The sequence below is a fragment of the Schistocerca nitens genome, chromosome 3, assembly GCF_023898315.1.
Source record: "Schistocerca nitens isolate TAMUIC-IGC-003100 chromosome 3, iqSchNite1.1, whole genome shotgun sequence".
NCBI classification, from domain to species: domain Eukaryota; kingdom Metazoa; phylum Arthropoda; class Insecta; order Orthoptera; family Acrididae; genus Schistocerca; species Schistocerca nitens.
Window position 1 is genome coordinate 592,111,988 of NC_064616.1, and position 13,045 is coordinate 592,125,032.

General features: G+C 38.4%; 1 protein-coding gene across 8 annotated transcripts in view; it reads left to right on the forward strand.

Annotated features, from left to right (window-relative positions):
* The window catches only part of LOC126248507 (phosphatidylinositol 4-phosphate 5-kinase type-1 alpha-like), a 300,192-nt gene that overhangs the window by 125,941 nt on the left and 161,206 nt on the right, over positions 1 to 13,045 (forward strand). Inside the window, exon 15 of one of the 8 annotated variants that reach the window (XM_049949552.1) lies at positions 1,265 to 1,374. The exons of the other annotated variants lie outside the window; for them this stretch is intronic. Coding sequence (XP_049805509.1) covers positions 1,265 to 1,284 — 20 coding nt within the window. The 3' untranslated portion in view covers positions 1,285 to 1,374. Of the gene's footprint in view, positions 1 to 1,264; positions 1,375 to 13,045 lie in introns of those variants that run through there. 8 annotated transcript variants of the gene reach the window in all.

Genomic DNA, 13,045 nt, shown 5'->3' on the forward strand with positions numbered 1-13,045 from the left:
GCTTAAAATTTTTTTTGCGATTTCATTAAATTTGTACAGAGTTGAATTAGGCTTATGAAAAGTTTTAAGTACCCCAGTTGGTATTTGTCATTGGGTACTCATATTCAGTTTATAGTTCCAGAACTGTTTAGCTATCTGCTTTCATCCTTCCTGTCAGTCATTCTTGTAGTGTTGCTTTGTAGTCTCTGTTGACATTATCTTATTTACATGTTTTGTTATAATGTAAAAAATTAGAAATTAATAGAGGTCTCGTATAATTTTATTATATGTAAAATCTTTTGAGAGACCAGATTTATTTATATTATTTGCAAGTACTGAATATTCCTAACAAATTTTTAACATATTTGTTGGATGCAGTTATAAATATTTAAGTCAATCCATAATATGAACAACTCATAAACTGCATTAATTCTATTTTAAATTAAATTGTTTATGAAATCTTACATTAAATTTGCTGAATCCGTAGACTAACGTGGATGTGACCAATAACGAAGCAGACTTTTACAGTTTTTTTTTTTTTACTTTGTATAAATGTTGTATTGAGCAGTTCATATCGTGTTTCCTGTTGGAGTTTCTTCCCAGAATTTAATTATTTGTAGCGATACTTCCTTAGTAAATAGTGCATTATAGGTTTACATCTCTACAGCCAATATTCTGAAAGCTGCCTGAAAAATAGTCATGCACGTCGGAAGATAGCTTTACTATGGTATCTCAATACAATCTCAAGAATGAGTCATCAATCAGTAGAAATGTTAGTTCATTTTGGTGTGGTTATTATAATACGAATAATATTGTGGTGCCTGCCTAGTGCAAGCATGACAGTTTGGTGCCAGTTCACTAGCTTAGATGAATTTCACTACTTTTCCTCCCATTGAGCAGCTTGTTACATGGTTTCGTGAAGAGGAAATCTGATGTGGTCACTGGGAATTGAACTCTGGATCTACGCATTAGTATCCGGCTGAGCTAATCACTAGACCATGGAGATGATGTGTAAAGTAAATGGAATCAATGAGGCACTTTGCACATCACATACTTTTTCATTCTTTTTATGTAGGGCTTATGGAATAATGGGGAGAACTCAAAGCTAGTTCCTTTTTACTCCTACTGAGCTAACAGAAAACCAAATTCATTTTCCATGTCACAAAACAGGCATTTTAAAGTGGATTTATTAAGGACATCTTGTAAGCTCTGCATTTTCTCTTTATAACACACATCAGTGACTTGCCATCAGATATAAGGGATTTAAACAGTTTTCTGTTTGCAGGTGGCACAAATGGACCATAAATGTTGCAGTTAACTGTAGCAAATAGCATAAACATGAGGCACAGAGAGAATTGACTGATAGTTAACTACATTAATAAATGCTGCAGTTAATCCACTGTATTTATTTGATCTTGGAAAGAACCCAGTAAATAACGCTGAACAGTTTAAGTTCTTAGAATTGAAAATGTATGGGAACAAACTTACAAATCCTAAATAAAAATTCTTGAATAAAATACAAGTGTTGTTACGTATCTCATTGAAATGGTATTTTTTCTAATGGAATAATTACAAAAAAATTGTCTTTTGTATATTTTCATTGTACAACATACTGCCACAATACATTCCTGCCTCCCCAGGGGGCTCGTAACTCTTCTGTGAGCACAAGTGTGATGAGCATGGGGCCCTGACCGTTGTGGCATTTCTTCTCTTCTTGTGCCACAAAACCACTCTCTGACTATTTCTTTCCCTATTCATTGTTGACTCTGCCATACCTCTAGTCTCTGCATTTTAGTTACTCTATTTTACTTTTTTTCCTATGTATTACACAACTTTTGGTGTATTTAAGAATGGCCACCATTACCATGACCTCAGCTTTTATTTATTTATTTTTTTAATTCAGTTGTGTTTATCTTGCACACAATACTCGGCATGTTAGCTGGTCCATGTGGGGTTCATTAGATACCCACTTGGTGGTAGCTCACTGACTACATGGGGAACACATTGTTGGTGCCTGCTCTATTGTGTCTTCAGGAATGCCCAGGAGTGTGTGTCTATCTTATTTGGGATAGGGGACTCCTGGCAATGATTGTCATGCCAAGGGGCCCTAGATTAGGCAGGGCAGTGCCTGTCCCAGTAATCTTACAAGAAATTAATGTAGAAAGACATAGCCCCAGTACATTTTCCTCATTAGGTACGAATCAAGATGAAAACTGGTCGATGAGACAAGGTGAGAGATGTTATCCTCGGTTCCTGCCCTGTACCAGTACTGATGGCGAATATGTCTTAAATATCAAGATGTAATTTTTTGTGGAGGAAATCAAAGACGGGTATAACAAGGTCATACATTGTTGAACTTCAACAAACAAGGTGACATCCCAGTCACAAATATGGTGCACAAGAAACTAAATATAGTCAAGGGTATAATTTTCCGCAGGTGCCTTATACTTCAGTCAAGGCATTATGTGTCAATTTATGATGATGAGGTGTAAATTTTATCTGCCATGTTCAACAAACGCCTAAAGATAAAGCAGACACTGAAGCCTGCATTTCTCATGGATTTTAAGGGTAGAGTTAGGATTGTGGTTTACTGGTGTGATGTAAAATCTTATGTACCACCTGCCATGAGGTACAAGTGTGTGAAATTTGACCACATGTCATTTAATCTACAAATGAATGTACCTGTTGAGACTGGATGGCCACTACACAGGGATGCCTGTTGTGTACAATCACCTTACTACATCAGTTGCAGGGGTGCACACATCTCCTAATCACCAACATGCACTTCACAACAAGGGAATGTAAGGTCCAAAAGTTGAAGACCTTTGACTGTTCAACATATCACCAAGCCTTTACCCTGTCCAGATGACACTAAGTTATTCCCAAAAATTAAGCCTTTGGTTATCTATTACAAGAGTGAATATTCCCCCTCTCCCCTTCACGTTGGGCATAGCAGCCAGCTTAGTTGATGTATTAATAGGAGGAAAGGGGCTCCGTCCTCTTATCTCTGCATCTGTTGTGATGACCTTTGCTCCCTCCATTTGTATAATAAAGACCTATACTTGACTGACACACCCTAGTGGAGGCTTGCTCTCTCTTGGCCCTACTACCCAAACCACCTCAACCCCACATCATAATGACAAACAGCATCTGCGGAGGTATGGACATCAGACTACAGAATCGCCCACTCCTCATCTGTACCAAACTCTTATTTGGATACTCCTACTGAATCCAAATCCTATCACAAGGAGGAGGAGGAAGTAGCAGCAGCAGCAGCGGCAAAATGAAGAGAACAGAAATGAAGATGAATCTGGCAGTCTTGATTCCGCTGGATCCCTCCTTCACTATTAGGTTTACTCAGTGGTTTACACAACTCTTCAGGAAATTCAATCCCCAACAACATATTCACCCATTTTACATAATTATTGAATGTATAATGAGAACTGGAGTGACACTGAAAGAGCCTTTGGGGGCATGTGTATGACTGACTTTGAGACGATCTCCAGTGAACTACTATCATGATGGAAGTAGTAGTGGTGGTGGTGGTGGTGGTGGTGGTGGTTGTGGTGGTGTTATGAGGTTCAAATATGCTTGTAAGTATAATGTAGTGCTCATACCAATCAGATTTTATCAGGATACTGTCCACAGTTAATTAATTTTGATATTAATGCAAGCTGTAGCGTGAAGTCGAATGCTCAAATTCAGCTGCAGAAATATTTAATTCAAATGGAATACCTCTGTACTAGTAATGTCTGCCATCATAGAAGAGGAATGTTGTGTACTTCCTAAAACTAACAAATAGTATATGGCACTTGACTGAATCAAGCTGTGAAGTCAAATGACAACATGAATCTTGTACTGTGTGACTTGCACAGTAGTGTGTCCACATTTTCAGAGTGGCTATCCAACTTTTCAAAGACAACCAGAGGATTGTTTTACTTACTCATGCACTCCTCTATTAGTCCACATTTCTCCATCCTTTCTAGCTCCTTTCCACATTAGGCCCCTCTGCTAGTGGCTCTGCAGAGGGATTTATCCAAAGGTAGGGTATGATGTTTCACTTTCATACAGCATTTGTAGTTACTTACACAACATTTACCATGAGATTCATTTGTTCTTTCTTGTTATTTATTTATTTATTTACACATCAAGTTCCGTAGGACCAAATTGAGGAGCTAATCTCCAAGGTCATGAAACGCGTCAGTACATGAAATTACAACATAAAAGTAATAACAGATAAAAATAAATGTTTATGAACCCAAAAAAAGTCAGTCCATAAGTTTAAGTAAACACAATCAACAATACAATAAGAATCAGCTTAATTTTTCATGGAACTCCTCGACAGAATAGGAGTGACCCATGAGGAAACTCTTCAGTTTTGATTTGAAAGTGTGTGTATTACTGCTGAGATTGACTGTACTCCCTTACTATCTGTTTCTTCTAGCAAGTCTTTCTAGACAGTTTCAAATCCAAAGTTGATGAAGTTATCAATTTCTCCTGTCTTCCTCATTAATCTCGCTGCACTCACACAAACAATCTCCTTACACATCATCATGGAATAATGATCAGTATATATCCTTCTCTCAGTAACTCTAGAAGTTAAATATTTATTCTCTTTTCACTAATCAGGGTACATAAGTATGCACAAATCAGCCAGCCTTTTGAATCTGATAAATCCACAAATAATTTTGAAATTACTTCTGATTTTGAAGATCTTCATTAAATGCCTCTGAATTTTCATTCAGTAGATTACACGCTCCTTGAGTTACAACCCTGCTAGTGTCCTGCACAGGATTCATTTCATGTTTCAGAATAGCTACACTGTCTTTCATCAGTACCTGAAAAATATTCTTGCATCTTCCCGTCAGCAGTTTTCAGAACTTGCCCAACTTGTCTAACCAGCATTTTACTGCATATTCCAAAACATTCGTCATCCTTCTTTCTCTTTGTCGATTGACTCCCCCTCTTCATTCCTCAGATAAATGTGTATTATTTCCTGTTCTTCTGTTACATCTTTCACTTCACTACCTAGTCCTGGAAACTTGTTTTCATGAACTTCATTCTTACATCCTATCCCAAATACTACTTAACTGCTTAGTTTATTTGTTTTATATTTTAACACTTCATTACTCTTGAGACCTGTCACAATCCTGCTCCAGCCGCACCCTACCACATTCCTCAGAGATATGGTGTTACATAGTATTCCTCCTTTCATTAGATGCCCAGTTACAGAATTTAGAGGTCTCTTTCTTCCGTATTTACGTCATCCTATTCATGCCACTTGTTTAAATTTTCATCATTCTCATCACAAAAACCTTTCCAGAACACTATACCATTTAATAGAGTATTCAAGTAACAAATATCTACCATTTGAAACTTCCTGGCAGCTTAAAACTGTGTGCCCGACTGAGACTCAAACTCGGGACCTTTGCCTTTCGCGGGCAAGTCGTCTACCAACTGAGCTACCTAAGCACGACTCACGGCCCGTTCTCACAATTTTACTTCTCCCAGTGCCTCGGCTCCTGCCTTCCAAACTTCACAGAAGTCGTCCTGCGAAACTTGCAGGACTAACACTACTGGAAGAAAGGATATTGCGGACCTAGAGTTCGAGTCTTGGTCCGGCACACAGTTTTAATGTGCCAGGAAGTTTCAAAACCAGTGTACACTCCGCTGCAGACTGAAAATTTCGTTCTGGAAACATCCCCCAGGCTGTGGCTAAGTCATGTCTCCGAAATATCCTGTCTTCCAGTAGTGCTAGTCCTGCAAGTTTCGCAGGAGAACTTCTGTGAAGTTTGGAAGGCAGGAGCCGAGGTACTGGCGGAAGTAAAATTGTGAAGACGGGTCGTTAGTCGTGCTTGGGTAGCTCAGTTGGTAGAGCACTTGCCCGCGAAAGGCAAAGGTCCCGAGTTCGACTCTTGGTCTGGCACACAGTTTTAATCTGCCAGGAAATTTCTAAACCAGCATACACTCCGCTGCAGAGTGGAAATTTCATTCTGGTATCTACAATTTGTTCTGCATCGTATCCCAGACTGGTAATCAGATTCCATCCACTTAATGTGATAGTGTCCTTGGCCTCTGAATCACTCCCCACCACTGTGACCTTTATCTGGAGCATTCATTATTTGCCATATTATTTGTATATTGGTGTGCCTCATCTTTTTTTCCAGGTTTTGGTCCTTAAATTCATTGACTTTACCTCGTTCAGAAAGTCAGATTCCTCAGTTGCCTCTGAATGTTGCTCTGAACCCTCTCTTTGACTCTGCTGGGAGAATAACTTCTGGTGTTATTACCCATTACAATCTCTGTGAAATTCCTGTTTTTGTGCAACCTCTCTCCTATTGGTTTACTGCAGTTTAAAGATGCCTGCATTTATGTTCTAGACCCTCAAACAACTTCTCAAAGTAATGTAGAAACTGTTCCATTTAATTAATTGCATTCATTAAGGCGCTGTGCTACAGGCTCTCAGGCACACACATTATCAGAATAGAAATTTTGGTAAAGACGCCAAGAGGCTTGCCCAGATGTGAAAGCTTCATTAATTTATTTTAATAGAAATTATACAAGCTAAATTTTAATTCATAATAATATAGTCTCTTCAAAAATTCAGTCTGGATATCAGCCTGTTTGGCCTTAGACCAGAAAGTGCTAAGAAAACTCTCCTCAGACTCCTCATTAAAATTTTGTGTGTTACTGTGATTGTCCCATTCACATCATGTTCCTCTAGAAGTCGTCTGACAAATTTAATTTTCTAGATGTCTGTCATGTCATTATCCATACAATACAGAATAAAATCTACCACTTGATATTTTCCATCTCCAGAAAAACATTTCAGTAGTTCAGATCCCCAGATATAATGCTATTGTGAAAGTCTTGAAAATCCAACTTCCTGTAAATTCTTTAATTTAATATCGGCATTTGCCAATTATTGACTGCTTTCAGAGTCAATTCTTTTCATCACTACTTATTATAAATTAATGTCCCACAATGTGTTTTGCTATGTGTGAAGGCTAATCTGAAGAACTACTGATACTGTTTTCACTAGTAGACAGACTTATTCACAAGTAAGGTTTGAGTATATAATTTATTACCATTACATCAGACAAGTTATTGGGCCATATGTACTTCTGGTGCCTATGTGAAACTGAGTCATGCCACTAGTTTACTTATATTTTGTCCTACAGAGTTACCCATGGCCTCAATTTTGGTAACTACTTTACCCATTTGGGCTTGTGTACGCTCATTGACTGAGACTATGTGACACATTGTTGAAAGTTTTTCCTTTTAATTTGTGATGTTTCAACTCACTAAGATTGTGAACTTCCTTGAATGTGTTCACTGTTGGACTCTATAGGAGTTCAATCCTTCCTCTCAACATAAATAACAGGATTTTTTTTTTAGTAGTTCTCACCTCAGCCATCCAGTGGTCTGACTTTTGCACTTCGGTTTCTAGTTTGTCAATATCCTCACAAATCTTTGCCCTCAAAGCTGCATTTCAGGGAACAATTTCCTTATTAACAGCATCAATATTTTCAATCATACAACTGTTTATCCCTCTTAATGTGTTTGACAAACCTTCATTATCACTCTTCAGTTGATTAAGCAGGGTTGTAATCTGAATAACAACATCAGAAGCATTTACTGGTATTGCATGAACAGTAGACTTTATTCACGTAAACTTACACCACTCTGTTCCTATTCCCTGTAACACTCTGTATCAAGTTTCTCATCAAGATTAGCCATTGTAGCACTTCCCTTGGTTTCTGTTGAATCAACATCAAAGCACCCAGGGAAATGAAAAACACAAGAAATACTCTTCTTGTTTTGTCCTTGATGATGAATGTTGGAAAAAGATTTCTGATATCAGCACAAAAACATTGCAAATAGCCACACTTAATTTTCCTTCATGTTCAGTGGTTTCATACTGTGGAATTTTTCTTCTGCAACAAATCGTGAAGGCTGAAAGTCACATCAAAACAAATCCTGAGGAAGCGCACAGTACAGAGATCTCTGTATTTCATTGTTTCATTTATAAAAAGTAGAGCCACCAATAGATTCTTAAACCCACAACTCAAGTGGGCTTATTTATACTTATCTTGTGGTTGTTGGTTTGTCCAGGTCCACAACTTTGTATAATGTTTTTGATGATTTTAAATGATAGACAATCAAACAGAACCTTCCTATAATGTTTGTTAATTATTATTCAGTGCAACAACAAGCACATATTGTTCCCCCTGAAGATGGCATAGTTGGTGCTACCACTGTAATGTTTAATAGATTTAAATCATTTGAATCTGTTGCTCTCGTAACTGCCTTAACTAACTGAACACTCTCAAAAGTATCCACAACTGCCCACCTTCAGCTGAGGTGATGTGTAACATCATTCCTATGGTATCAAACAAGCCCTGCATCCAATTGCAAAATTTCTTATAAATCAAATGAATATTTCCACCATGTCCAATGGTGCTAAGGGCCAATTTTCAGTGTGATACAGTGTATCAAAGTAATATTCAGGGAGCCTTACAAATTTCTGCTTCTGTTTTCATGCGTATTATGTTGGTAACTGATTGAACTGGGTTGACATGGGGATTAAAAAAAATAAAGCAGTCATCAATCTGAATATTGTTTTGTGCACTACAGTGCTTTACTAGATGTGATCCTATTGGAGATGATATACCATGCCATTTCCTTCCTTTGACCTTTGAACTGACTTATCCAGCCAGTTACAGGAACACCTACAGTTTAACGTGGATTCTGAACCATAGTGCAGCTTGGCATTTTACCCATCAACAAACATTGACAGAACTGAGAGACACTGTAAGTGACAGATAAAAATCCTAGAATTGTCCGGTTATCAAACTGGAGATCTTTGGGTTTGTAGTCCGGCACTTTACCACTGAGCCATCGATCTAGAGAATGACTAAAAAAATATAAAATCAGAAATCACTACAAAACTATCAAAAGAAATGCATTTGTATCAATGTTTGTACTTCGACTGTGGTACTTCAGAAGAAACTGGTTGCTTAGTAGATTGTGCAGTGCTGTTGTATCAGGCTCGGCAGGATTAGTTCTCAGATGCTGTCTACAACATAATGTTTTATGTTACTGCAAATAATACATTCTTTTGACTTCCAGTGAATTTTAGTAATAGTTGGGATAATTTCTAAAAGAGAAAGCAGATGTGAAAACTTAAATCACACTATGAGATCTGATAAATTAAAAACAGATTAAAGGATTGATATGGAAGGAGATAGATTATTTCAAGCAAATTTATGTAGTAACCAAATGTGTGTGTTATGTTATATCAGAACCAACTTTTACTATGCAAAAATGTAGGTTATGATTGACAGAGGTCCTACTATCTGAAATAATTGATAAGGATTGTATCAACTGCTTTGATTTATGAAAAGAGTGAAGGATTCAGTGGTTTTAGGTCACAGTGGTCATTGCAACAATCAACAAAAAAACTGCTTAACTCTTCTAAATCCCGGAATCACAAACACAATTTTATTGTCTCATTATGTTTAAATTTAAATAATTAATAATTAATTTGATACAAAGACTAATTTATACAAACAGAATAATCCATAATGTAATACTGTATGGGTAGCTAAATAGTTGATACATAGCATCCATAATCTTTGGCTCTTCAAATAGTGGTCTGCAGGAATTTCCCGCATTGATGGGCTAAAATGATCATATAATATTTGTCTCCCTGTGCAGGAATCGTGAATTGTGCGAGCACAATATAATATTTGTCTCCCTGTGCAGGAATCGTGAATTGTGCGAGCACAAGGGTTTTGATTATGTGATGTGTGGAAGTTTGAATCTGTCCTGGAGGCATGCTCGGATAGCCAAAGTCATTGAGGTGACTGCTCACAACAAATGGGGAATCCAGGTCAGAGTCTTGATGCAGCACAAATTTTCATGTGTCACAAACACATGATGATAGTGCATATTCGCAATATGTGAACTTATTTCGTAATATTTGTAAAAATTGCCTTTTTTAGTGCCACTTTTTATTTGCAATACTTACATTCCTCCATAAGTTAATTCCCCACCTGTAACAACCTTTCCAGAAACCATGGGCCTTGCAAGAGATAGGGTGGTTTCAGTGCCTCAGAAATACACATAAATGACTCGTAGGTGCAAATACGATTGAGGGGTATCTGTGGAGTGACCAGACTAACCCATGGATCCTGAAGAAGGGCACAAGCCTTTTCAGTAGTTGCAGGGACAACAGTCTTGATAATTACAGATGTGGCCGTGTACCGTAAGCCAACATGGCAGTGCTGTGCTGGTACTGCAAATGAAAGCAAGGGGGAATTGCAGTGAGCCCTCTTTTTTTTACCCCTCTCTCCTGGGGTCATGCAGCTCTACTGTATTGTGAAATGATGATGGTATCCTCTTGGGTAAAATATTGTGGAGATGAAATACGAGGAGGGTGGGGGAGGGGAGGGGAGGGGAGGAACACACACACACACACACACACACACACACACACACACACACACACGGGTGGAGCATTTGCAGTATGCATTTCTGTCACTAGGAGGGTATAGCATAACTCGTTGCCAGTTCAGTGCCACCTGCATTGTCAACCTGCCTTGTTCTATTCATATGCACTGATTGTTTTTGCTAGCTCTGGTTTTTTTCTGCTTTTTTTATGATGGCACGTTTAAGTGAACAACGTGCATCTGTGAAATTTTGTTTTCTACTTGGTAAAAATGCTGCTGAAAGTATTTTAATGTTGAAAACATCTTACCAAAATGACGCTATGGGAAAAACTAAAGTGTATGACTGGTATGCTCAATTTAAAAATGGCAACATGTTGATTGATGACAAACCTTGGTCTGGACATCCATCTCCTGCCTGAATCGATGGAAATATTGAAAAAATTCGAGAGCTTGTGCTCACATACAGTCTACAGACAACTGGTTAACTGTCAGAGACTAGTGGGTTGTCTTGGAGCTCGGTTCAGCGGTATTTAACGGAAGATGTGAGAATGAAAAGGGTTGCTGCCAAGTTTGTTCCTTGGGTTCTGACTGACAGTCAAAAGGAACATTGAGTTGAAACATGTCGTGCTTTGAAACAACAGCTTGAAACTGATCGAGGTTTTCTGTCAAAGGTGATGAGTCACAGTGCTGTGGCTACGACCCAGTAACAAAACAACAACCAAGCCAGTGGAAGACGTCATTGTCATACTGATTTGCTTTTTTGATGCCAAGGTCTTAGTTCATTCTCCCGTCTCCGGCCATCCTGATTTAGGTTTTCCATGATTTCCCTAAATCGATTTAGGCAAATGCCGGGATGGTTCCTTTGAAAGGGCACGGCCGATTTCCTTCCCCATCCTTCCCTCACCCGAGCTTGCGCTCCGTCTCTAGTGACCTCGTTGTCGACGGGACGTTAAACACTAATCTCCTCCTCCTCTTAGTTCATTCAGAATTTGTTCCTGCAGTTCAGACTGTCAATCAATCCTTTTATTTGGAAGTTTTAAGAATACTGCTCAACAGTGTTCATCCAAAAAGACTCAGTTTGTGGCAGACAGGAGACTGGTTTTTCCATCACGAGAATGTACCTGCCACCCAGCCAGTTTTTGGCTAAAAATGGCATGGTTCTGCTGCCCCATGCATCTTGCTCACCTGACCTGGCTCTGTGTAACTTTATTACGTCCACGCATGAAAAGGGGCATGAAAGGACACGAAGTTGACAACATTGAAGAAGTCAAGGAAAAAATGAGGGAGGATCTGTCAGCCATTTCTAAAGACGACTACAAAAAGTGTTGCGAAAAGTGGAAGCACTGGTGGGACAAATGTATTAGTTTTAGTGGAGAGTAATTTGAAGGGGATAAGGTTGTTTTGTAGACAGTTTGAAAATATATAGCTTTTAAAAAATAACCCCCCCCCCTTTTTTTTTTTTTTTTTTTTTTTTTTTTTTTTTTTTTTTTTTTTTTTTGGGGGGGGGGGCACCCTCTCGTAGTCCCCCTTTCGGATTTCAGAACGGGAACTTCAGAATCCTCTTGTCATCAGGAAAAATGATCCTGGCATTCTACAGGTCTCAGTGTGGAATGTGAGATCCCTTATTTGGGTAGGTAGATCAGAGAATTTAAGAAGGAAAATGAACAGGCTGATATCTAATATAGTGGGAATAAGTGAAGATGAGTGGCAGGAAGAACAGGGCTTTTCAGCAGGTCAGTACAAGGTTATCAACACACAATCACATAGGGGCAATGCAGGTGTAAACCTACTAACAAATAAGAAAATAGGAATACGGGTAAGCTTCTATGAACAGCATATAGATCACATTATTATAGCCAAGATAAACATGAATACAACACCCTCCGCAATAGTACAACTTTATAATCCAATTAGCTCAGCAGATAATGAAAAGATTGCAAGAATGTATGACGAGATAAAGGAAATTATTCAGATACTTAAGGGAGATGAAATTTTAATTTTGTGATTGATAAGTGGAATTTGATAGTAGGAAAAGGAAGAGAAGAAGAATAGTAGTAGAGCACGGATTGGCTGGAAAGGAATGAAAGAGAAAACTATAGGTAGACTTTTGCACAGAGCGTAATTTAATGATCACTAACACTTGGTTTAAGAATAATGAAAAGTGGTCATATACAGAGTGATTCAGCTGCCATACCAAAGTCATTTTATGCAACCTGCAGTGTCATATTTGGCCTTCAGAAACCATGCTCGAGTTTTTCATATTCTCTCTCTCACTACGCACAAACAGCTAGTACTACAGAAAAAATTAACAGGACCTTTTTGTAGGAAACTTAATGGAGTCAAATTTTGTACTGGGAGGCTACAATTTTCGTGTTACCCAAGAAAAATGTTCAAAAGTGACCTTCAAATGCACCTCCACCCCCCATACTCATCCCTCACCAATCAGGAATTCTAGTATGTTTTTCGTGGCACTCCCTCCCACCATTGTACAGAAGTTTCCATCTACACGAACAATTCGCAATACTTGACCTTTTTTGGTCTCTCTTGATTTGGCTATTACGCCACCAGCATATTCAGCTGTTTCATTAACATTACCAATTGAAATGTACCCG